The sequence below is a fragment of the Marmota flaviventris genome, chromosome 18 (genome assembly GCF_047511675.1).
Source record: "Marmota flaviventris isolate mMarFla1 chromosome 18, mMarFla1.hap1, whole genome shotgun sequence".
In the NCBI taxonomy this organism is placed as follows: domain Eukaryota; kingdom Metazoa; phylum Chordata; class Mammalia; order Rodentia; family Sciuridae; genus Marmota; species Marmota flaviventris.
Window position 1 is genome coordinate 15,938,023 of NC_092515.1, and position 23,296 is coordinate 15,961,318.

At 40.9% G+C, this 23,296-nt stretch overlaps 1 protein-coding gene across 4 annotated transcripts; it reads right to left on the reverse strand.

Annotated features, from left to right (window-relative positions):
- Positions 1 to 350: 350 nt before the first annotated feature.
- Positions 351 to 23,071, reverse strand: LOC139702789 (zinc finger protein 585A-like). Of its 4 annotated transcripts, XM_071604980.1 has the most exons (5): positions 22,402 to 22,964; positions 21,845 to 21,937; positions 17,852 to 20,037; positions 2,716 to 3,092; positions 353 to 2,547 (listed from the first exon to the last, which is right to left on the reverse strand). In XM_071604980.1, the coding sequence occupies exons 1-5, from the start codon at positions 22,433 to 22,435 to the stop codon at positions 1,335 to 1,337; spliced, it is 3,903 nt and encodes a 1,300-aa protein (XP_071461081.1). In that variant the 5' UTR covers positions 22,436 to 22,964; the 3' UTR covers positions 353 to 1,334. The 4 variants fall into 4 exon arrangements, with proteins under 4 accessions (XP_071461080.1, XP_071461081.1, XP_071461078.1 ...); XM_071604979.1 differs by lacking the exons at positions 17,852 to 20,037; positions 21,845 to 21,937; positions 22,402 to 22,964 and adding exons at positions 5,484 to 5,576; positions 6,041 to 6,167; positions 6,676 to 6,710 and having other exon boundaries at positions 351 to 3,676; XM_071604978.1 differs by lacking the exons at positions 353 to 2,547; positions 2,716 to 3,092 and adding an exon at positions 23,037 to 23,071 and having other exon boundaries at positions 16,714 to 20,037; positions 22,402 to 22,528.
- Between the last annotated feature and the right edge of the window lie 225 nt (positions 23,072 to 23,296).

The following is a 23,296-nucleotide window of genomic DNA, read 5'->3' on the forward strand; positions in this document are numbered from 1 at the left end:
AACATTAAAAATGGAAATGCTTACCATGTTTTAAGCAAGCTGGTTCTCCCTTTTGGAGCCTCATATGCTGCAAAACAGAAAGGAACTGAGGGAATCTGGGGTAAGGATGGGTCAATACTCCACAATGTGCATATGCCTGCTACATGGCAGACATGGGTCTAGGCCCCTAGTGGTGAAGAAAACAAAACAAAAAAAATTCTAGAGTGGGAGCCACAGGCAAAAAAGCATCATAGATAAGGCTCCATGGCATAAGTGCTATGGAGAAAGATAAAAGGGGAAGGTAGAGGGGGCTTGGATTTTAATCAGGTAGGGAAGGGCTATGAGGTGACCTTGGAGGAAAGGCATAAAGGGAAAAGCTACAAAGATATAATGAAAAACAGTGCTCTGTGCAGAGGCACAGCAAATTCAAAGGTCCAAGACAGGAACTAAATGAATGTGTTGAAGGCATGCGGGGAGGAGGTCTTTGTGGAGTACATGACATGAAGATGAACACAAAACATAATATATGTTGGGGTTTGTTATAAGTTAGTAATTTGTTCTTATGTAAGTTGAGTCATTAAGGAAGGCAAATAAGTGTGAAGAACTGTGACTAAGGGAGACTTAATTTGACCCAGATGACCTGAAAATTCTTACCTCAAATGGCTCTCCCAAAGACAGTGAACTGAGTTCAAAAGATACTATGCTGGGGGTCAGAAGACAATGTGATGATAGCTTCTGAGGCACGAAGACACTACAAGTAGCTGTAAGTGGGGTGACAAATCCTGTGTTAGATGATAATGGTAAATCCACATACACTCTTTTGTGTCAGTATAGATAAGGAATATATTTTATTACATCACTTCCTTGATAGAAGCAGCAATGGTAGACTGAATATACACAAATGTGTTAGATTCAACCAAAGAATGAAAACCCTCATGCCTGTTAGATATGTTCTTCAGGAAACAACTTACAGAACTAAGGACGTATCACCACCCTCTATATTGTGTTGTTTTACTGTTCAATTTGTTGGCATTGTCCCTATTCCACCAAGAGGATTATCATGATTATAATTTATCCTTCCTATGAAGAATTTGGTACCTATGTTCCACTGTATTTTTCATGAGAAGGCTTCCTCTAAAGCACCAGTTCCTTCTCAGTATGCCCCAGGATTTAACAATGGTGATGACAATGTAGAATCCCCCCACCCCGCCATTCAGCTCCTTCTCAGAGGTCCTCTTGTAAACAGTGCAGTGTCACATTCTGCTGTGGGCATTTCTACTTACAATAATATACATATTATTCTGTTGCATGGATTCAATAGTGTCATGTCCTCAGTAAGGTTTTTCTCACACTGTTTAAGTGTGAATACTCTGGTGCACATTGAGTACAGATTTCTGAACAAAGCCTTTCCCACAGACTACACACTTGTAGGGCTTGTCTCCAGTATGTGTTGTTTGGTGTTTATTCAAATTTGACCTGTCAGTAAAGGCTTTGCCACATTCAGCACACACATAAGGCTTTTCGCCTGTGTGAATTCGCTGATGCACTTGGAGCTGAGATTTCTTAGTGAAAGATTTCCCACAGTCACTGCATTCATAAGGTTTCTCTCCAGTATGAATTCTGTGATGTGTAATCAACTCTGACTTCTGTCTGAAGGTCTTCCCACATTCAGAACAGATGTAAGGCTTCTCTCCTGTGTGGGTTTTTTGGTGTTTACTGAGATTTGACCTGCCACTAAAGGCCTTGCCACATTCACCACACACATAGGGTTTCTCGCCTGTGTGAATTGGCTGATGTACCAGCAGCTGAGACTTGGACGTGAAGGACTTCCCACAATCACTGCATTCATAAGGTTTCTCTCCTGTATGAATTCTTTGATGAGTAATGAAGTTTGACTTTCGGATAAAGGCTCTTCCACATTCAGTGCATACATAGGGTTTCTCCCCCGTATGAATTTTCTGATGCACAATGAGTATTGATTTCTGATTGAAGGCTTTCCCACATTCATGGCATTCATACTGCCTCTCTCCAGTATGAATTTTCTGGTGTATATTGAGGTGTGACTTTTGGGTGAAGGCTTTTCCACAGGTACTGCATTCATAAGGTTTCTCTCCGGTATGAATTCTCTGATGTGTTATCAAGTCTGATCTCTGAGTAAAGGCCTTTCCACATTTAGAACATACATAAGACTTTTCTCCTGTATGAGTTTTCTGATGTGTGATGAGATTTGACCTGTTGGTGAATGCCTTCCCATATTTATTGCACATGTAAGGTTTTTCTCCTGTGTGAATTCGTTTATGCACATGCAGTTGTGACTTAGAAGTAAAGAATTTCCCACAGTGACCACATTTATAAGGTTTCTCTCCAGTATGAATAATTTGATGTGCAATCAAGTGTGCCTTCTGGATGAAGGCCAGCCCACACTTCGTGCACACATAGGATTTTTCTCCTGTATGAATTCTCTGATGCACTGTGAGTGCTGACTTCTGAGTAAAGGCTTTTCCACAGTCACCACATTCATAGGGTTTCTCTCCAGTGTGAGTTCTCTGATGAATAATTAACTCTGACCTGTAAGTAAAGGCCTTCCCACATTCAGCACATATGGACGATTTCTCTCTAATTTGAACTTTCTTATTTGCAACAAGGTTAGAACTATTGTTGAAGACCTTCCCATATTCGGTACATGAATAGGGCTTTACTCTTGTGTGAATTCGTTGATGTACCTGGAGTTGAGACTTGGAAATGAAGGCTTTCCCACAGTAACTGCATTCATATGGCTTTTCTCCAGTATGAATTCTTCGGTGTGCAACCAAGTGTGTCTTCTGGATGAAGGCCTGTCCACATTCAATACATATGTAGGATCGCTCTCCTGTATGAATTTTCTGATGCATCTTGAGTGTGGACTTTTGTGTAAATGCTTTGCCACAGTCACCGCATTCATGGTGTCTCTCTCCAGTATGAATTTTCTGATGTATACTGAGATCTGAGTTATAAGAGAAGCCTTTCCCACATTCACTGCATTCATAGAGTTTCTCTCCAGTGTGAATTCTATGATGCCTGAAGAGAGAAGACACTTGGAAAAAGGACTTTCCGCATTCATTGCATTTATAGGGCTTTTCTCTAGTATGGGTTTTTTGATGTGTGATGAATTCTGGCTTATGCACAAAAGCCTTGCCACATTCAATACATACATAGAGTTTTTCTCCTGTATGAACTCTCATATGTACCTTGAGCTGTGATTTATGGGTGAAGATCTTTCCAAATTCTGCACAATCATAGGATTTCTCTCCCATATGAATTTTCTGATATCGAGAGGGTACTTGTTGATAACTGAGATTTGTTCTACTTTGATTATGGTTCCATAATTTCTCTCCTGTTAGAGTATACTCATGGTCATCAGTATAGGAAGAAATTTTACTACATTCAGTCATCTTTTTAATGCTATTTGATGTATTACTTCTATAATGACTGTATAAATCTAAATTATGTTTCAAGACATTCCCAAATGAGCCAAATTGGTGGGGTCTTTTGGAGGGGGGAATAATGTTTGGGCTCATGTGGATTATTTTTGTAATGCCTTCATACTCATGATGACTCTTTGTAGTCCATATTTTCTTGATGAAAGCAGTATCATTTATTGATTTACTTCCTGTTTGATGATAGGTGACTATCTGATCACCAATCTGCTGCAATTCTTCTAGAATAAAATACAAGAAAACATCACTTGTAATACCACCCCACTGCTCAATGTGGAAAGAAGTTTTTCAGAAATCTGTTATAAGGTTTGAAACCCAAATACATCTTCTCAGAAAAGAAAGAGGTGATTTTAGCTCAAAGAACAGCTAAAAGAGGCTAAAGGGAAGGGTACAAATACCTCATCCAGGTTGAACAAAGAGAAAAGGGTGAGTGTCATTTGATGAGGAGGTTGACGATGGTATTGATAGGAAACATTCTGGCATACAATTCAAGAAAGGAAATAAACTAAGCAGATAGCACTATGGACATGTGGGAAAAAATAAGGCAAAGAACAAGATATATTGCAAAGTTATATTTATGTAATCTAATGATACATAGCCCTAATTTACTATAAATTTTATAACAAGCATGAATTAAAAATGTTTCTATCAGCCAGGTAGCACATGCCTGTAATCTCAGTGGCTTGGGAGACTGGAATAAGAGGATTATGAGTTTGAGAGAAGTCTCAGCAAATCAGCAAGGCCCTCAGCAACTTAGCAAGACCCTGTCTCAAAATAAAAAATAAAAAGGACTGGGGAGGTTGCTCAGTGGTTAAGCGCCCCTGGATTCAATCCTCAGTCCCCCCCCAAAAAAGTTTGGGTCATACAAAAGAGTGACCTATAGTGGGAGTGTTAACTGAAGACTATGATTAAACTCAAGCAGATAAGGTACACAAAATAGTAACAATAAATCCAACCGATCAGGCAGAGAAACCCTAGTTAATGTGAAGTCACTCAAGCAGCATGAGAAGGAAAGTTTGGGAAAGGTGACTGATAATGTCAAGTATCACATATAAGTATACCCAAAGGTTAAGTGACAGTGACCCCCACATCATCAATTGGGAAACTGAAGAAATGAAAAATCTCATGGAAATAACTATGGAGAAAACAGGAGGAGTCCCAGGTTGGAGACTGTAGGGAGCCACTCTGAATGACTCAAGCCTTCCATCCTGAAGCAAGGCTTTGACCATCACTACATTTCGTTGTCCCAGTTCAGGAAGTTAAGGGCATATCTTCAGATGTGGGCGATGCCCCTTGAATTACACTCACCTGACCCTTGTAATCCTGCCCCTTCTGGTCTTTTTTTGGATGGAACTTTCTCAGAACAAGGGTCCCCCCAATAAAGGCCCACTTCTGAATGTGCTCGCTCTCTCTTGCCAAACTTTCGTGACTTTCTCTTGCTCTCCTATTTGGGGAGCCTGAGGCCGAGAGTGGAGAAGCTGTCCTGAAGCTTGTTTAAAGGTAAAGTGTGTGTCTGTGTTTTATTTGGTGTCCCTGGAAATTCACACGAGCCACCTTAAGTTCAGCTGCCCACATCGGTTGGGGGCAGCAGGAGACAAAAGTTCTGAGGCATCTCAGAAAGAAAAAGGGACTAACAGGAATGTGAATATGTGTCACATAGTAAATCTGAAGTAAAGTAGATCCATAAATGCCTGGATGTGTAAACAAAGACTCTAGAACTACATGAAAGGTAGGGATTTAAAAAAAAAAAGTTAAGAGAAAAAGGGCATAACAAAAAAGAATAATCCTTAATGAGACCAATTGTTACGGGCAGAATTCAAAAAGCCAAGGAAGACAGAAATGGCAAAGGTCAATCAGGTAGAAGGCATTTAGTTATCTGAAAAGTCAATATCGAGGACACTCAAAAAATTGAGTACCTTCCAGAAAAGCATTTCAAAGCACCTCAGATTCTTAAAGACAGCTGAGATTTGCTCTCTTGCGTTGCTGAAACTCCCTTATCTCCCATTTACAAGGGTGACACTCACTCACCTGGACAGCTCTGGTGTGGGTTCTCACCCTGCAGTACCCACGGCTCCTGTCCTTGTTCCACCATGAAAACCTCTGACTCAGGAACTTGATACCCTGTTCATGGGAAATGACAGAGGACTGGTTCCAGCTAATTCAGTTTCAGAGCCCAATCTATCAATTTGTTTTTCTTTTTTGGTAGCAGGGATTGAACTCAGGCACTCAACCACTAAGCCTCATCCCCAGCCCTATTTTGTATTTATTTAGAGACACAGTCTCACTGAGATACTTAGCACCTCACCATTGCTGAGGCTGGCTTTGAACTCACGATCCTCCTATCTCAGCCTTCCTAGCTGCTGGAATTATAGGCATGTGCCACCACGCCCAGCAGCCCAATTAATCTTATGAGTCAATAAAGTTTTTTTTTTAAGAAGAGTAGTCATGTATCTCTATGAATAGAGTAATATGAAGATTCTCAAAGGAGATAAAGAATTCTGGACATTGTTCCACAGAATTCATCCAACTGAGAGTGGAAACACTCTCAGAAACCTCCTTTCAGATACCACGGTGACAAAGCTTACCTACTGAGAGCAGGTGGCTGTAGGTCTCCTGCATCACATCCCGGTAGAGGTTTCTCTGAGCAGGATCCAGATGCTGCCATTCCTCTCTGCTGAAATCTATAGTCACATCCCTGAAGGACACTGGTCCCTGTAAAGGGAAAATTCCTGTTCAATGTGAACAGTTAGTTTTTGGGATGCAAAAACAGTATTTAGGAATTTGGAACATGACTTTTGCAATTGTTTTTAATTTAACTCCTTTTTTAAAAAACTCACACCAGGGAATAATGCCAACAGCATGGCTGACTAGAAACCCTAGCACTCATCCACCAACACAGAGACAGGCAAAGCAACAAACAACTACATTTTGATTAAAATAACTAAAGAAAAGTGCCAAAGTACATTAAAGGAGTAGTAGAAACCTTATAAAGTATAGAGACCCAGGCTAGTCACATAAAGAACAAAAGGCAATACCTCACCTCTGCCACCCCTAAGTAGCAGTTAGCACAGAATTAAGAGAAAGGTAAGCAAGCGGACTCCAGCAACCACCACCTATTGCCATCTATCCTAGCTGGCGACCTAAGGCTGGGTTCACAAAATCTGACTCTTCTGATAACTTAAGAAAACAGCCAAGAAAGCATGCAAACACACAGAAGTACCTTTTCAAAATCTGGGGATGGCTCTGTGACCTTAGGGGCCTGTGGAAAGAGAGAGAGCCACTAGAATTCTTTATTCTTATATAGGGGACACACAAGGGGAGGTTCCATGGAACATTCTACACCAGAAGGGGCAAGGGGTGGGATTACAGAGGAACAGATGCGTGTAGCTCAACCCCACCGGGTGACGCCTACTCCTGGAGCCATGCCCCATTATCTGAGTGGAGGTAAAGCCCAAGTTATTGTGGGGCACAATAATTGCTCAGCATCTCTTGCTCAGGACTTATGGGCATGTATTTCCAGAACAGCTCCTGAGAATCACCACCTTGGATCTCTACAATCCTCACTACCTGGGACTCATGTTGTCCTCACAGGTGCTAAGCCCGACTGAAGGAGGTGCCCAGTCTTCACACGAAGCCAACACTGTGTTCTACCCTTTATGATTCATGTGTATACTGTATATAGCATCTTGCTGGGAGTATCCTACTCCAGGGTGAGTATCACAGCACCCTTTCATTCCTGAGGCCTTATTGCTACTGAACGACCACTGCCTAGTGGCCCACTATCTCTGAGACAAGCTATTGCTACACCCTACCCTGTGGGAGCAAAATACCACAAAGCCATTCCATCTACCTTCTCAGCTGCTGCTGCACCCTGCCCCTCAAGGCCTGAACTAAAGTGGTATCCTGCCTACTGGGTAAACAGTGTCTTGGCCACCCAGAGCAGTCCCACACTCCTGTACCTGAACTGAAGCCGCACATTACCCTCCAAGGAACTGGTGCCTTGACCCAAATCAAGCAACAACACATCCCAGACTGAGCTGACATGGCACTCCATCTCCTAGGGAAACAGCATTGGCTGAGTTGTACCCAACCCTACAGGTTGAACAACAGTAGTGTCCTGCTTCCCTGGAACTGAACTAGCCACCTGGAGCCTAAGCTGGTGAGATACCCCTGACCAAGGCATGCAGCTGTCCCTGTGCTACCCCCTACATTCCAGGGCTCAAGCAACAGCTGAGCTCTGCCATCCCAGAGTCATTACTATAACTGCAGTTAGCCTCACAGAATTTGGGACATTGCCAGGACCCACCATCATCACTATTCAAAACATGATCCCTTGAGGCCTGAGTCATTACTGTGTCCTGAATTGCAGCTGCACCCTGCTTCCCACGCCCAATCCTCCATTGCATCCCTTCTACCCAGTAGCTGAGCCAGTGCTGTGGTGTGCCCTCAGATTCCAAGTCACATCTATAATCCAGACCATGGGCCCAAGCTGCTGGAGGTGCCTCAGAATGACAGACTAGTTTTATCAGGAATCTGAATCCAGCTCTGCCTCAGAGCAAACCTGCACCCCAAAGTCTAAATACTACCACAGGTTTGTGAGTCCCTGAGTCAAGGACTAGGTCAGACTCAATACAAAGAAGGATCCCTAAGCTAAGAGTCATCACTGTGAGGCAAATGAGAAAAGGAGGACCACAAAAGTCCTTGCTGCTGAGGATCCTAATAACCTATGATGATGTCATTCCTGCTATAAACCCTTATAGGTTAAGTCACCAAGGCACATGCACTATCGCTGATGTTGATCAAAGCTTAAGAAACCATACAGAGGCTATACCACTGCACTTCAGGGAATCAGCCATACTCTTCCCATCCAGCACACTAAGACCCATATGCAGGTGAAAAATCTCTCCCTACAAAAGCTACTCTGTGTAATATAGAAAAGGTAATTTTTCCACCAGATTTGTAGACATAAGAACATGAAAAGGCAAGAAAACATGACACTACCAAAGAAACAATAATTCTCCAATAATGACCAAAGAAATGGAGATTCACCAACTACCTTAAAAGGAATAAAAATAATTTTCTTAAGGACACTCTGTGAGATGTAAGAAAACACAGATAATTCAACAAAATCAGGAAAACAATCATGATCTGAATGAGAAATTCAACAGCAATAGATATCATAAAGAAGAATCAAACAAAAATCTTGGAACTGAATAATTCAATTAACAAATATAGAACATAGTAGAGAGCTTCAACAGCACCCTAGATCAAGCAGAAAAAAATTTGAACTTGCTATGATTTGGATGTGGGTTGTCCTCCAAGGATTAATGTGACAAAAGATTGATCCCCAGTGTGATAGCATGAGAGGTGGTGGAAATTTTAAGAGGCAGAGCCTAGTAGGGGTCACTGGGGCATGCCGTTGGAAGGGATTAACAAAGTTCCCTTAAGAAACATTAGTCCCCTCAAGAGAAAAAAAATTGGTCCTCTCCTCAATCTCTACCTTCCTGCCTTGCCATGGGATCTCACTCTCATGCACTCCTACCATGGTGCCATTCACCAAGATGTGACACATATAAAGGCAGCCCTCACCAGAACCAGTGCCATGCAATTTGGACTTTCAGCCTCCAAATTTTTATACATACCTAGCCTTAGATACTGTGTTATGGTATAAAAACAGATTTATACAGGACTAAAAGCAAGACCTGAAACCATAAAACTAGAAGAAAACAGGGGAAGCTCCTTGACATTGGCCTTGGCAATGATTTCTTGGATATCACATAATTCAGGCTACAAAAGCAAAAATAAATACACAGGACTATATCAAACAAAACAGCTCCTTCATAGCAGAAGAAACAGTCAACAAAATATAAATACAACCTACAGATTAGGAAAAAATATACGATACATTACAGCAACTGTTTATTTTTCATATATATATATATATATGTATATATATAAAAACAATGATGTCATGTTAATTATACCTTAAATATAAAATAAAATTTAGTTAGAAACAAAACTTAACTCATCCCCATTTCCCTAATGATTTTTTTTCAATTTTTTTTAGTTGTAGATGGACAGAATGCCTTTATTTTATTTGTTTATTTTTAGGAGGTGCTGAGGATCGAACCCAGTGTTTCATGCATGCTGTGCAAGCACTCTGCCACTGAGCTACAGCCTCAGTCCATCCTTAATATTTTACTATGGAAATTTTTAATCACACATAAAATTTAAAAGAATTTCATAGTTCACTTACTTTACTTACTTTATCACACATTTACCCAAGTTTTTATTTATCCATTGATTTACCTTACATTTTGGTGCATTTCAAAGTAAATTGCAAACATTAGCACACTTCCTCCTAAATATTTTTTTTAATATTTATTTTTTAGTTGTAGTTTAGTTGTAGAATATAGCTCAGTGGTAGAGCAGTGGTAGAGCACCTGTCTATCATATTTCAGACCCTAGATTTGATCTAGAGTACCACACATACACACAAAAAAATGTGTATGGAAGAGAAAATACTCATGGAATTGATCCATCTTTAATTAGGAGGCCATTTTACTCATAAAAGTCACACAAACACAACTCAAGTTCCTTAAGGATATGGGAAAATGTAGCTAATAGAAAAGGCCAGACAGTGCACAGTAAAAATGAGCCCAAAATGTATCCTGGATATTGGTATAAAAGTGGTGAAACTGCCATAAAGGCTGCAAGTTTAGTTAATAATATTGTCCCCAAGTCACTTTCCTATTCTCATCCATGTACTACAGTTAGTTTTAGCTTTAGGTGAAAAAAAAGTCAAAAGCCACCTTCTTTTACCTCTTTTTGCATCTTCCCTCCTCAGTAGGACCACAATGAGCTCCCATGGGGTTTTTGTTCTTGGGGGTGTGGGGGGTCCTCTTGATTTGACTAAGGTGCTCCCTCTAAGAGGGGAGGAGCTTCCTACCCCTGCAGCCCAAGATAGTTCCCAACCCTGGCCCCACATAAGAAGAGTAAACAAGAGATCCCCATGAAAAAACATCACGCTCAGTCACACAACCGGAGCAGAAGCACAGGGACAGGGTCAACAACAGGTACGCCAATTTGAGAGAGTTCCCGCTTATCCCTACACACAGCTCCTCAGGCTGTGGGGGTCTTTGCTGGCATGAGTCCCTGTGGGAACAAAGCTACCTGCAAATACACACCTCAGGCTCACAGGGCGATGTCCCTGTGCAAAGAGTCAGTCCCAGTCGCTCATACCAGTCCTGGGGCTGGGATTCGAGGGTCCATCCCTGTCCCCCAACATCACTCCTTCAGCCTGTCCAGGCCTTCTTTGGTCCTTAGAGCCCCAACAAATGGCCAACCCGCTGGAGTAGACAGGTCAGAGCCCAACCCAAGGCAGTGTCACAATAGGCACCTGCTCCCCAACGCCTCAGGGACACATCACTAGGCAACTGCTAGTTGATTATTACGACTGCATCTAACGGCTCACAGCAAGCGCATGCGCAGTTGCCAGACAGTCAAGACTAAGGACGCGGTCCCACCAGGAGGTAAATGAAACAGACGATTTGGGGAGGGGGGTCACAAAGGTCTCCACATGGACATTCATTGACCCTGAATTCAGTCACACTCTCAGAGCTGGGCTTAGGAAAGCCCATTCTCTGTGACAACCCTCAGGATCTTCTACGTCTTTGAACTGGCTGGTGGGGAACGTTAGGTCTGCACCACCCATTCCCACCCTCCAGGGGGGACCAGACTCTGTTCAGAGAGGACCCAAGCATTGAGAGATCCACCTGTCTTTAGTATCCCAGTGTCCACTTTTCCCAACATAATTTTTTTCAAATGGCTATCTTTTTTTTCCACTGAATGTTTTGACACTCTTATTGAAAATCATTTGTGAATGTACAGGTGGGTTTATTTCTAGAATCTCAAGGCCATTGGTCTATGTGTCTATGTGTACCCAGTACCACATTGTTTGGAATACTGTAGCTTTATAGTAAAATTTTAACAACTTTATTTTACTTATTTTTTATGTTGAGGATCGAACCCAGTACCTCACAAGTGCTAGGCAAGCGCTCTACCATTGAGCCACAACCCCAGACCTAAAGTAAATTTCAAAATCACAAAGTATTAGTTCTTCAACTTTATTCTTTCTCAAGGTTGTTTTGACTATTCCAAGTTTCTTGAAATTTCATATGCCTTATAGGATGAATTTTTCTATTAAAAAAATTTTCAGGGTTTGTGGAGATTATTTTAAACCTGCAGACTGGGGTACTGACTCCCATGATGCGTGTTGACCCACTAATAGTATCCCACAAGTTTCTTAGGCTTTATTCACTTTTTTCCTTTCTATTCCTTAGACTCAGTGATTTCAATTGTCATATTTTAAAGTTTGCCAATTTATTCTACTTTCAAAAATCTTCTTTTGAATCTCCCTAATGAGTTTTTCATTTTGGTTATTGTACTTTTTGCTCAAAAATTTCATTTTTGTACCTTTCTGTTTTCTATTTCTTTATTGTTTCCATTTTGTTTCTTCATGTGTTCTTGAACTTGTTTGTGGACATCTACCATTGGCTCTTTGTGCATTTTTAATATAACTGTTTTAAAATCTTTGTCTAATATATCCACCATCTGGTCTTACTCATTGACTATATTTTCCTTTGAATGAGTAATAATTTTCTGTTTCTTGGTATACCTTGAGATTATTTTTGTTCTCAGCTGGACATTTGAATCTTATACTACAGTAACTGGAAATTATATTTCGCTTTCCCCAGCATTTACTGAGTTTTGTTGATGCTGTTTTTTGTTTATTGTACAAGGGTATCTCCTGCTGGGGATGAACCTGAGTTGTCAACTTAAGATCTCAGGTTTTTCCTGTGCCCACATCTGTCCCTGGGCATTTATAGTGACTTTTAAAATTTCCTATATAATAATGGTTTTCAATTGTCCTAGTCCTTAAATTTCTATTTCCCAAAAGGTAAAATATGAGGAAGTGAATGGGAAACAAACATGGACTGGCTTTTTAAATCCTTTGAAGGCCACATCACTCAGTGGGGTCTGCAATAATAGTGATTTGCCTCTGTGTCTCTACCTCCATGATCAGAAGCTGCAATCACTGATCAGAATATAGATCCCCAATATTTGAAAAAGATTCTTATTGTCAAACATGACTCCTGCTGCTCAGGAAAGAGAGCATGGCTGAAATCTAGAGGTGTTGTCTGGTAGCTGCTATTGTGCTGAGTGTTGAAACATACCAAAACTAATAGCAATTTACTTTCCAGCAACTGTAAGCCTTTTAATAGGCCCCAGAGTCCCAAAAATAATTACATAAGATAAATTCTGTCAGTAGTTTATGTCTAAGTGGAGAAATTGATTCTTGGCACTTTGGACTTTCCACCTTCCCTAACATCAATATTTCATTCTGTTTACAGCAAAACCTGCACACAGAGATATTTATAGCAGCTTTATTCATAATATCCTAAAACTGTAAGCAACAAAAATACCCTTCAGTGGTTGGATAAATAAACTGTGGCACATCCAGACAATGGAATATTGTTCAGCACTAAAAAGAAATGAGCTATCAAGCCATGAAAAGACATAGAGGAAACCTAGATACATATTACTAATTGAAAGAAGGCTATCTAATACTGTATGATTTCAACTGTATAACATTCTGGAAAATACAAAACTATGGAGAGAGTAAAAAGATGCCAGGAGCTAGGGGGAGAAATATACAGAGGATTTTTAGGGCGGTAAAGCTACTCTGTATCCTAATGATGAATACATGTCATTATTAGTTTGTCTCAACCTATAGAATGTACAGTGACATAAGATTACATAAGGAAACAATTGAATACAAATTAATAGACAAGAAAAAGGAAGTCTAGTAGAGAAAGGGGGGAGATGGGAGGAAAAAGGGGGATCATGAACTGATATCAATTTCCATGCATGTATGAGTTTGTTAGGAGAAACCAACTATTATGTATAACCATAAAGCTCTATTAAAAAATAAAAGTGCTAATAAAAATGAATTCTAATGTAAACTGTGAACTTTGGGTGATAATGAGTGTCAATGTAGGTTCTTCAATTGTAAACAGATTGGGTATGTCAAAATGCAGTCTACTGTCATGTGTAACTAATTAAAACAAATAAAAATTGTAGCCTTAATTAGAAGAAAAAACCCCAAATGTACCACTCTGGTGGGGGGATGTGATAATGGAAGAGACTATGTATGCAGTGGTAGAAATGTACGGGAAATCTCTGTAACTTCTAATTTTGTGTGACCCTAAGACTGCAATAAAATGTAAAAAGTCATATCCCCCTAGTCATGTATTAGAACTGTTATGCAATGACAACTATAAAAGTAAAATAATGGAAAGTAATTTACAACAAAATGTTTTCCCTCCATGAGGCTTGGGCCTGTAGAGGATGGTCAGGTGCTTCTGTCAGCTTATAATTTAATTAATAGGGCACCCTCATTGGGCTCTGCCAGTCCTGCTCCCATCATGTAACCCATATTGGCACTTCATTCTTGCATAACCCCATTTTTATTGACTCTTTTTACTTATACATAACATCAGGGTTCATTTTGGCATAATTATAAAAACATGGACTATCATTTCCTCTAACTCAGTCCCCATTACTTCCCCATTCCTTCCCCTGCCCCTGTTCCCTCTACTGGTATTTCTGCTATTTATAGTTTTTCTTTTTTCTTAATGCCTTGTGGATATACATGATGGTAAGATTCATATATGTACATAAAAGTTAAGTCAGATCAATGCTACTGTCCTTCCCTTACCCCACTCCACCTCTCTGCCATCAATTCCCTTCATTAGTTCAACAATTTTTTCTTCTGTTTTGATGGAATTCCTCCCTCCCTTTCCCCCCATTCTCTCTTTCTTATTATCCCTTATTTTGAACTAGTTTCTGCATATCAGAGAAAACATTCAACCTTTGACTTTGGGGGCTTATTTCACTTGTAGCATGATTGTCTACATGTTATGCTAGTTCCATCCACTTACCAGCAAATTCCATAACCCCATTTTAAAGGTGAGGCAATCAAGGCAACTCCTAGACAGTAATTCCTAAATAGATCACTGTTGTGCCAGAATTTGAACCTAGGTTCACAGCTTTCTCTCACCATTCTTCTTGTGTCACTTCTCAAAAATTTGAAGCTCAACTTGTGATCTCCTGATATCCCCAGATCCTCCTCAGCCATCCTGGGTTGATAATTGCCCTGTGCTTTATGAGGCACTCAGAAGGTGGGTGTCTATGAGGCTGGGACCTCATCCTTGTCCCTCAGGCCTTCTATCTACAAACACGGGGAAACAGTGCTGAGAAACTTGGGAGTAGTCAAGGACGACTGGGGGCCTCAAAAAGTAATGGGGGCAGTGAGGAATCTACAGACATTATACTAGAGGGGTTAGTGAGGAACCAGCATATAGTGCCAGGATTTGATGGGGAGGGGTCACAGATACTGTGTCACTGGTCAAGATATAACAGACATGGGAATGTAGGGCCCCCATCATAATTGTCCTATTGTTAATAGGGTGCTATGGAGAGTGCAATGGAGGCTCCAAAATGTAGATGGGAAATGTGGTTATGGTTTGTTATCAGCCATTTACCTTTACTACAGAGGAGAAAGGCAGGTTAACAGTATGAACCATATTGGAAGAATCACCAAGTGCTGTACTGGGGATAGTTACAGAGACTGCTAAGTGAGTAATAGAAGATCACTGGTTACCACTGTGATGGACAAATAAGTGGAGGGGGATCACACATCCCCCTACAGATGTAATAAAATTATCAGCTAACATTTGGATTTGCCAATATTTCTTAATTCTGACATTGTATTAAGTGGTCATCAGACACTGGAGCATGGAAGTTAGCAGACATTGTCACAAATAGGATGAAGTAACAAATATGCTGAAGTGAAATTGGGGGAGGGAGGAAGTAATAAAATCTACAGGTACTATTTCCAGGGATTAAGTAGGGGTGACACACATAAAAAGGGGATAACAGAGAGTGGACAGACATTATTCTGGGGCAGATTAAGAAGGGGGAAAAGGTGACCATAATTACTCTGAAAGGTCAGTAGCCACTGCCCTAAGTTGGGGGGAAATGGAGGGTCACGAGATATTCTAAGTTGGTGAAACAGTAGTGAAATCTTAGCTACAGTGCTGGATGGGGAAAAAGGAGGTAATGGTCAACAACAATCTTCTAAGATAGGGAAGGTCATCCTGTGCATCATCAGATACAGTGAAGGAAGAGTGTGGAGACATAAATGTGGATGAGCAGATATTAAGCTAGGCAAGGACAGTGGGATAGATCATGGAGCACTGCCCCATCAGGAGCCAGGGCAATAAATCCCCAGCCCTCCCCCCCTTGATCAGGTCATCTCTTGGTCTCTATCCTTACCTCTTCATATTGCCCTTCACAAGGACAAGACCATCTCTGCACAGCCTATTTCCCACTCCCAGCATTGCCAATGCATTGGCCCTAGACAAATCATTCTGCTGGCTCCAGTAAGGCCATCCAGAAGCTGAATTTCAAAACATGCCCAAGTATCTGTAAGCTAATGCTACCCATTTGGGGTTGGTCACCTAATTTGCAAGATCCAACCTTGCCTACTCTTGGCCCTTCCATACTTGGCACACCTGTCAAAACAGGATAAGCAGGTCTACAGATGGAATTATTTGGTGTTAGAACTCTGGACTTTGTGCAGCGTAGAACTGTGAATGCAGGGGCTTCAAAATGAGTGGGATTTTAAAAAACACTCTGGAACTGACATTTTGGAATTTTAGAATCATGGCAGGGAATCCTGGGATTTCCTATACCTAAATTTTTCTTCTTTAAATGGGTTAGTATCGAGAAATTTTATAGACTTTATTTAGCTTTAGGGCTAGGAAGGGACACAGCTTAAGTAAACATTAAAAATGGAAATGCTTACCATGTTTTAAGCAAGCTGGTTCTCCCTTTTGGAGCCTCATATGCTGCAAAACAGAAAGGAACTGAGGGAATCTGGGGTAAGGATGGGTCAATACTCCACAATGTGCATATGCCTGCTACATGGCAGACATGGGTCTAGGCCCCTAGTGGTGAAGAAAACAAAAAAAAAAAATTCTAGAGTGGGAGCCACAGGCAAAAAAGCATCATAGATAAGGCTCCATGGCATAAGTGCTATGGAGAAAGATAAAAGGGGAAGGTAGAGGGGGCTTGGATTTTAATCAGGTAGGGAAGGGCTATGAGGTGACCTTGGAGGAAAGGCATAAAGGGAAAAGCTACAAAGATATAATGAAAAACAGTGCTCTGTGCAGAGGCACAGCAAATTCAAAGGTCCAAGACAGGAACTAAATGAATGTGTTGAAGGCATGCGGGGAGGAGGTCTTTGTGGAGTACATGACATGAAGATGAACACAAAACATAATATATGTTGGGGTTTGTTATAAGTTAGTAATTTGTTCTTATGTAAGTTGAGTCATTAAGGAAGGCAAATAAGTGTGAAGAACTGTGACTAAGGGAGACTTAATTTGACCCAGATGACCTGAAAATTCTTACCTCAAATGGCTCTCCCAAAGACAGTGAACTGAGTTCAAAAGATACTATGCTGGGGGTCAGAAGACAATGTGATGATAGCTTCTGAGGCACGAAGACACTACAAGTAGCTGTAAGTGGGGTGACAAATCCTGTGTTAGATGATAATGGTAAATCCACATACACTCTTTTGTGTCAGTATAGATAAGGAATATATTTTATTACATCACTTCCTTGATAGAAGCAGCAATGGTAGACTGAATATACACAAATGTGTTAGATTCAACCAAAGAATGAAAACCCTCATGCCTGTTAGATATGTTCTTCAGGAAACAACTTACAGAACTAAGGACGTATCACCACCCTCTATATTGTGTTGTTTTACTGTTCAATTTGTTGGCATTGTCCCTATTCCACCAAGAGGATTATCATGATTATAATTTATCCTTCCTATGAAGAATTTGGTACCTATGTTCCACTGTATTTTTCATGAGAAGGCTTCCTCTAAAGCACCAGTTCCTTCTCAGTATGCCCCAGGATTTAACAATGGTGATGACAATGTAGAATCCCCCCACCCCGCCATTCAGCTCCTTCTCAGAGGTCCTCTTGTAAACAGTGCAGTGTCACATTCTGCTGTGGGCATTTCTACTTACAATAATATACATATTATTCTGTTGCATGGATTCAATAGTGTCATGTCCTCAGTAAGGTTTTTCTCACACTGTTTAAGTGTGAATACTCTGGTGCACATTGAGTACAGATTTCTGAACAAAGCCTTTCCCACAGACTACACACTTGTAGGGCTTGTCTCCAGTATGTGTTGTTTGGTGTTTATTCAAATTTGACCTGTCAGTAAAGGCTTTGCCACATTCAGCACACACATAAGGCTTTTCACCTGTGTGAATTCGCTGATGCACTTGGAGCTGAGATTTCTTAGTGAAAGATTTCCCACAGTCACTGCATTCATAAGGTTTCTCTCCAGTATGAATTCTGTGATGTGTAATCAACTCTGACTTCTGTCTGAAGGTCTTCCCACATTCAGAACAGATGTAAGGCTTCTCTCCTGTGTGGGTTTTTTGGTGTTTACTGAGATTTGACCTGCCACTAAAGGCCTTGCCACATTCACCACACACATAGGGTTTCTCGCCTGTGTGAATTGGCTGATGTACCAGCAGCTGAGACTTGGACGTGAAGGACTTCCCACAATCACTGCATTCATAAGGTTTCTCTCCTGTATGAATTCTTTGATGAGTAATGAAGTTTGACTTTCGGATAAAGGCTCTTCCACATTCAGTGCATACATAGGGTTTCTCCCCCGTATGAATTTTCTGATGCACAATGAGTATTGATTTCTGATTGAAGGCTTTCCCACATTCATGGCATTCATACTGCCTCTCTCCAGTATGAATTTTCTGGTGTATATTGAGGCGTGACTTTTGGGTGAAGGCTTTTCCACAGGTACTGCATTCATAAGGTTTCTCTCCGGTATGAATTCTCTGATGTGTTATCAAGTCTGATCTCTGAGTAAAGGCCTTTCCACATTTAGAACATACATAAGACTTTTCTCCTGTATGAGTTTTCTGATGTGTGATGAGATTTGACCTGTTGGTGAATGCCTTCCCACATTTATTGCACATGTAAGGTTTTTCTCCTGTGTGAATTCGTTTATGCACATGCAGTTGTGACTTAGAAGTAAAGAATTTCCCACAGTGACCACATTTATAAGGTTTCTCTCCAGTATGAATAATTTGATGTGCAATCAAGTGTGCCTTCTGGATGAAGGCCAGCCCACACTTCGTGCACACATAGGATTTTTCTCCTGTATGAATTCTCTGATGCACTGTGAGTGCTGACTTCTGAGTAAAGGCTTTTCCACAGTCACCACATTCATAGGGTTTCTCTCCAGTGTGAATTCTCTGATGAATAATTAACTCTGACCTGTAAGTAAAGGCCTTCCCACATTCAGCACATATGGACGATTTCTCTCTAATTTGAACTTTCTTATTTGCAACAAGGTTAGAACTATTGTTGAAGACCTTCCCATATTCGGTACATGAATAGGGCTTTACTCTTGTGTGAATTCGTTGATGTACCTGGAGTTGAGACTTGGAAATGAAGGCTTTCCCACAGTAACTGCATTCATATGGCTTTTCTCCAGTATGAATTCTTCGGTGTGCAACCAAGTGTGTCTTCTGGATGAAGGCCTGTCCACATTCAATACATATGTAGGATCGCTCTCCTGTATGAATTTTCTGATGCATCTTGAGTGTGGACTTTTGTGTAAATGCTTTGCCACAGTCACCGCATTCATGGTGTCTCTCTCCAGTATGAATTTTCTGATGTATACTGAGATCTGAGTTATAAGAGAAGCCTTTCCCACATTCACTGCATTCATAGAGTTTCTCTCCAGTGTGAATTCTATGATGCCTGAAGAGAGAAGACACTTGGAAAAAGGACTTTCCGCATTCATTGCATTTATAGGGCTTTTCTCTAGTATGGGTTTTTTGATGTGTGATGAATTCTGGCTTATGCACAAAAGCCTTGCCACATTCAATACATACATAGAGTTTTTCTCCTGTATGAACTCTCATATGTACCTTGAGCTGTGATTTATGGGTGAAGATCTTTCCAAATTCTGCACAATCATAGGATTTCTCTCCCGTATGAATTTTCTGATATCGAGAGGGTACTTGTTGATAACTGAGATTTGTTCTACTTTGATTATGGTTCCATAATTTCTCTCCTGTTAGAGTATACTCATGGTCATCAGTATAGGAAGAAATTTTACTACATTCAGTCATCTTTTTAATGCTATTTGATGTATTACTTCTATAATGACTGTATAAATCTAAATTATGTTTCAAGACATTCCCAAATGAGCCAAATTGGTGGGGTCTTTTGGAGGGGGGAATAATGTTTGGGCTCATGTGGATTATTTTTGTAATGCCTTCATACTCATGATGACTCTTTGTAGTCCATATTTTCTTGATGAAAGCAGTATCATTTATTGATTTACTTCCTGTTTGATGATAGGTGACTATCTGATCACCAATCTGCTGCAATTCTTCTAGAATAAAATACAAGAAAACATCACTTGTAATACCACCCCACTGCTCAATGTGGAAAGAAGTTTTTCAGAAATCTGTTATAAGGTTTGAAACCCAAATACATCTTCTCAGAAAAGAAAGAGGTGATTTTAGCTCAAAGAACAGCTAAAAGAGGCTAAAGGGAAGGGTACAAATACCTCATCCAGGTTGAACAAAGAGAAAAGGGTGAGTGTCATTTGATGAGGAGGTTGACGATGGTATTGATAGGAAACATTCTGGCATACAATTCAAGAAAGGAAATAAACTAAGCAGATAGCACTATGGACATGTGGGAAAAAATAAGGCAAAGAACAAGATATATTGCAAAGTTATATTTATGTAATCTAATGATACATAGCCCTAATTTACTATAAATTTTATAACAAGCATGAATTAAAAATGTTTCTATCAGCCAGGTAGCACATGCCTGTAATCTCAGTGGCTTGGGAGACTGGAATAAGAGGATTATGAGTTTGAGAGAAGTCTCAGCAAATCAGCAAGGCCCTCAGCAACTTAGCAAGACCCTGTCTCAAAATAAAAAATAAAAAGGACTGGGGAGGTTGCTCAGTGGTTAAGCGCCCCTGGATTCAATCCTCAGTCCCCCCCCAAAAAAGTTTGGGTCATACAAAAGAGTGACCTATAGTGGGAGTGTTAACTGAAGACTATGATTAAACTCAAGCAGATAAGGTACACAAAATAGTAACAATAAATCCAACCGATCAGGCAGAGAAACCCTAGTTAATGTGAAGTCACTCAAGCAGCATGAGAAGGAAAGTTTGGGAAAGGTGACTGATAATGTCAAGTATCACATATAAGTATACCCAAAGGTTAAGTGACAGTGACCCCCACATCATCAATTGGGAAACTGAAGAAATGAAAAATCTCATGGAAATAACTATGGAGAAAACAGGAGGAGTCCCAGGTTGGAGACTGTAGGGAGCCACTCTGAATGACTCAAGCCTTCCATCCTGAAGCAAGGCTTTGACCATCACTACATTTCGTTGTCCCAGTTCAGGAAGTTAAGGGCATATCTTCAGATGTGGGCGATGCCCCTTGAATTACACTCACCTGACCCTTGTAATCCTGCCCCTTCTGGTCTTTTTTTGGATGGAACTTTCTCAGAACAAGGGTCCCCCCAATAAAGGCCCACTTCTGAATGTGCTCGCTCTCTCTTGCCAAACTTTCGTGACTTTCTCTTGCTCTCCTATTTGGGGAGCCTGAGGCCGAGAGTGGAGAAGCTGTCCTGAAGCTTGTTTAAAGGTAAAGTGTGTGTCTGTGTTTTATTTGGTGTCCCTGGAAATTCACACGAGCCACCTTAAGTTCAGCTGCCCACATCGGTTGGGGGCAGCAGGAGACAAAAGTTCCGAGGCATCTCAGAAAGAAAAAGGGACTAACAGGAATGTGAATATGTGTCACATAGTAAATCTGAAGTAAAGTAGATCCATAAATGCCTGGATGTGTAAACAAAGACTCTAGAACTACATGAAAGGTAGGGATTTAAAAAAAAAAAGTTAAGAGAAAAAGGGCATAACAAAAAAGAATAATCCTTAATGAGACCAATTGTTACGGGCAGAATTCAAAAAGCCAAGGAAGACAGAAATGGCAAAGGTCAATCAGGTAGAAGGCATTTAGTTATCTGAAAAGTCAATATCGAGGACACTCAAAAAATTGAGTACCTTCCAGAAAAGCATTTCAAAGCACCTCAGATTCTTAAAGACAGCTGAGATTTGCTCTCTTGCGTTGCTGAAACTCCCTTATCTCCCATTTACAAGGGTGACACTCACTCACCTGGACAGCTCTGGTGTGGGTTCTCACCCTGCAGTGCCCACGGCTCCTGTCCTTGTTCCACCATGAAAACCTCTGACTCAGGAACTTGATACCCTGTTCATGGGAAATGACAGAGGACTGGTTCCAGCTAATTCAGTTTCAGAGCCCAATCTATCAATTTGTTTTTCTTTTTTGGTAGCAGGGATTGAACTCAGGCACTCAACCACTAAGCCTCATCCCCAGCCCTATTTTGTATTTATTTAGAGACACAGTCTCACTGAGATACTTAGCACCTCACCATTGCTGAGGCTGGCTTTGAACTCACGATCCTCCTATCTCAGCCTTCCTAGCTGCTGGAATTATAGGCATGTGCCACCACGCCCAGCAGCCCAATTAATCTTATGAGTCAATAAAGTTTTTTTTTTAAGAAGAGTAGTCATGTATCTCTATGAATAGAGTAATATGAAGATTCTCAAAGGAGATAAAGAATTCTGGACATTGTTCCACAGAATTCATCCAACTGAGAGTGGAAACACTCTCAGAAACCTCCTTTCAGATACCACGGTGACAAAGCTTACCTACTGAGAGCAGGTGGCTGTAGGTCTCCTGCATCACATCCCGGTAGAGGTTTCTCTGAGCAGGATCCAGATGCTGCCATTCCTCTCTGCTGAAATCTATAGTCACATCCCTGAAGGACACTGGTCCCTGTAAAGGGAAAATTCCTGTTCAATGTGAACAGTTAGTTTTTGGGATGCAAAAACAGTATTTAGGAATTTGGAACATGACTTTTGCAATTGTTTTTAATTTAACTCCTTTTTTAAAAAACTCACACCAGGGAATAATGCCAACAGCATGGCTGACTAGAAACCCTAGCACTCATCCACCAACACAGAGACAGGCAAAGCAACAAACAACTACATTTTGATTAAAATAACTAAAGAAAAGTGCCAAAGTACATTAAAGGAGTAGTAGAAACCTTATAAAGTATAGAGACCCAGGCTAGTCACATAAAGAACAAAAGGCAATACCTCACCTCTGCCACCCCTAAGTAGCAGTTAGCACAGAATTAAGAGAAAGGTAAGCAAGCGGACTCCAGCAACCACCACCTATTGCCATCTATCCTAGCTGGCGACCTAAGGCTGGGTTCACAAAATCTGACTCTTCTGATAACTTAAGAAAACAGCCAAGAAAGCATGCAAACACACAGAAGTACCTTTTCAAAATCTGGGGATGGCTCTGTGACCTTAGGGGCCTGTGGAAAGAGAGAGAGCCACTAGAATTCTTTATTCTTATATAGGGGACACACAAGGGGAGGTTCCATGGAACATTCTACACCAGAAGGGGCAAGGGGTGGGATTACAGAGGAACAGATGCGTGTAGCTCAACCCCACCGGGTGACGCCTACTCCTGGAGCCATGCCCCATTATCTGAGTGGAGGTAAAGCCCAAGTTATTGTGGGGCACAATAATTGCT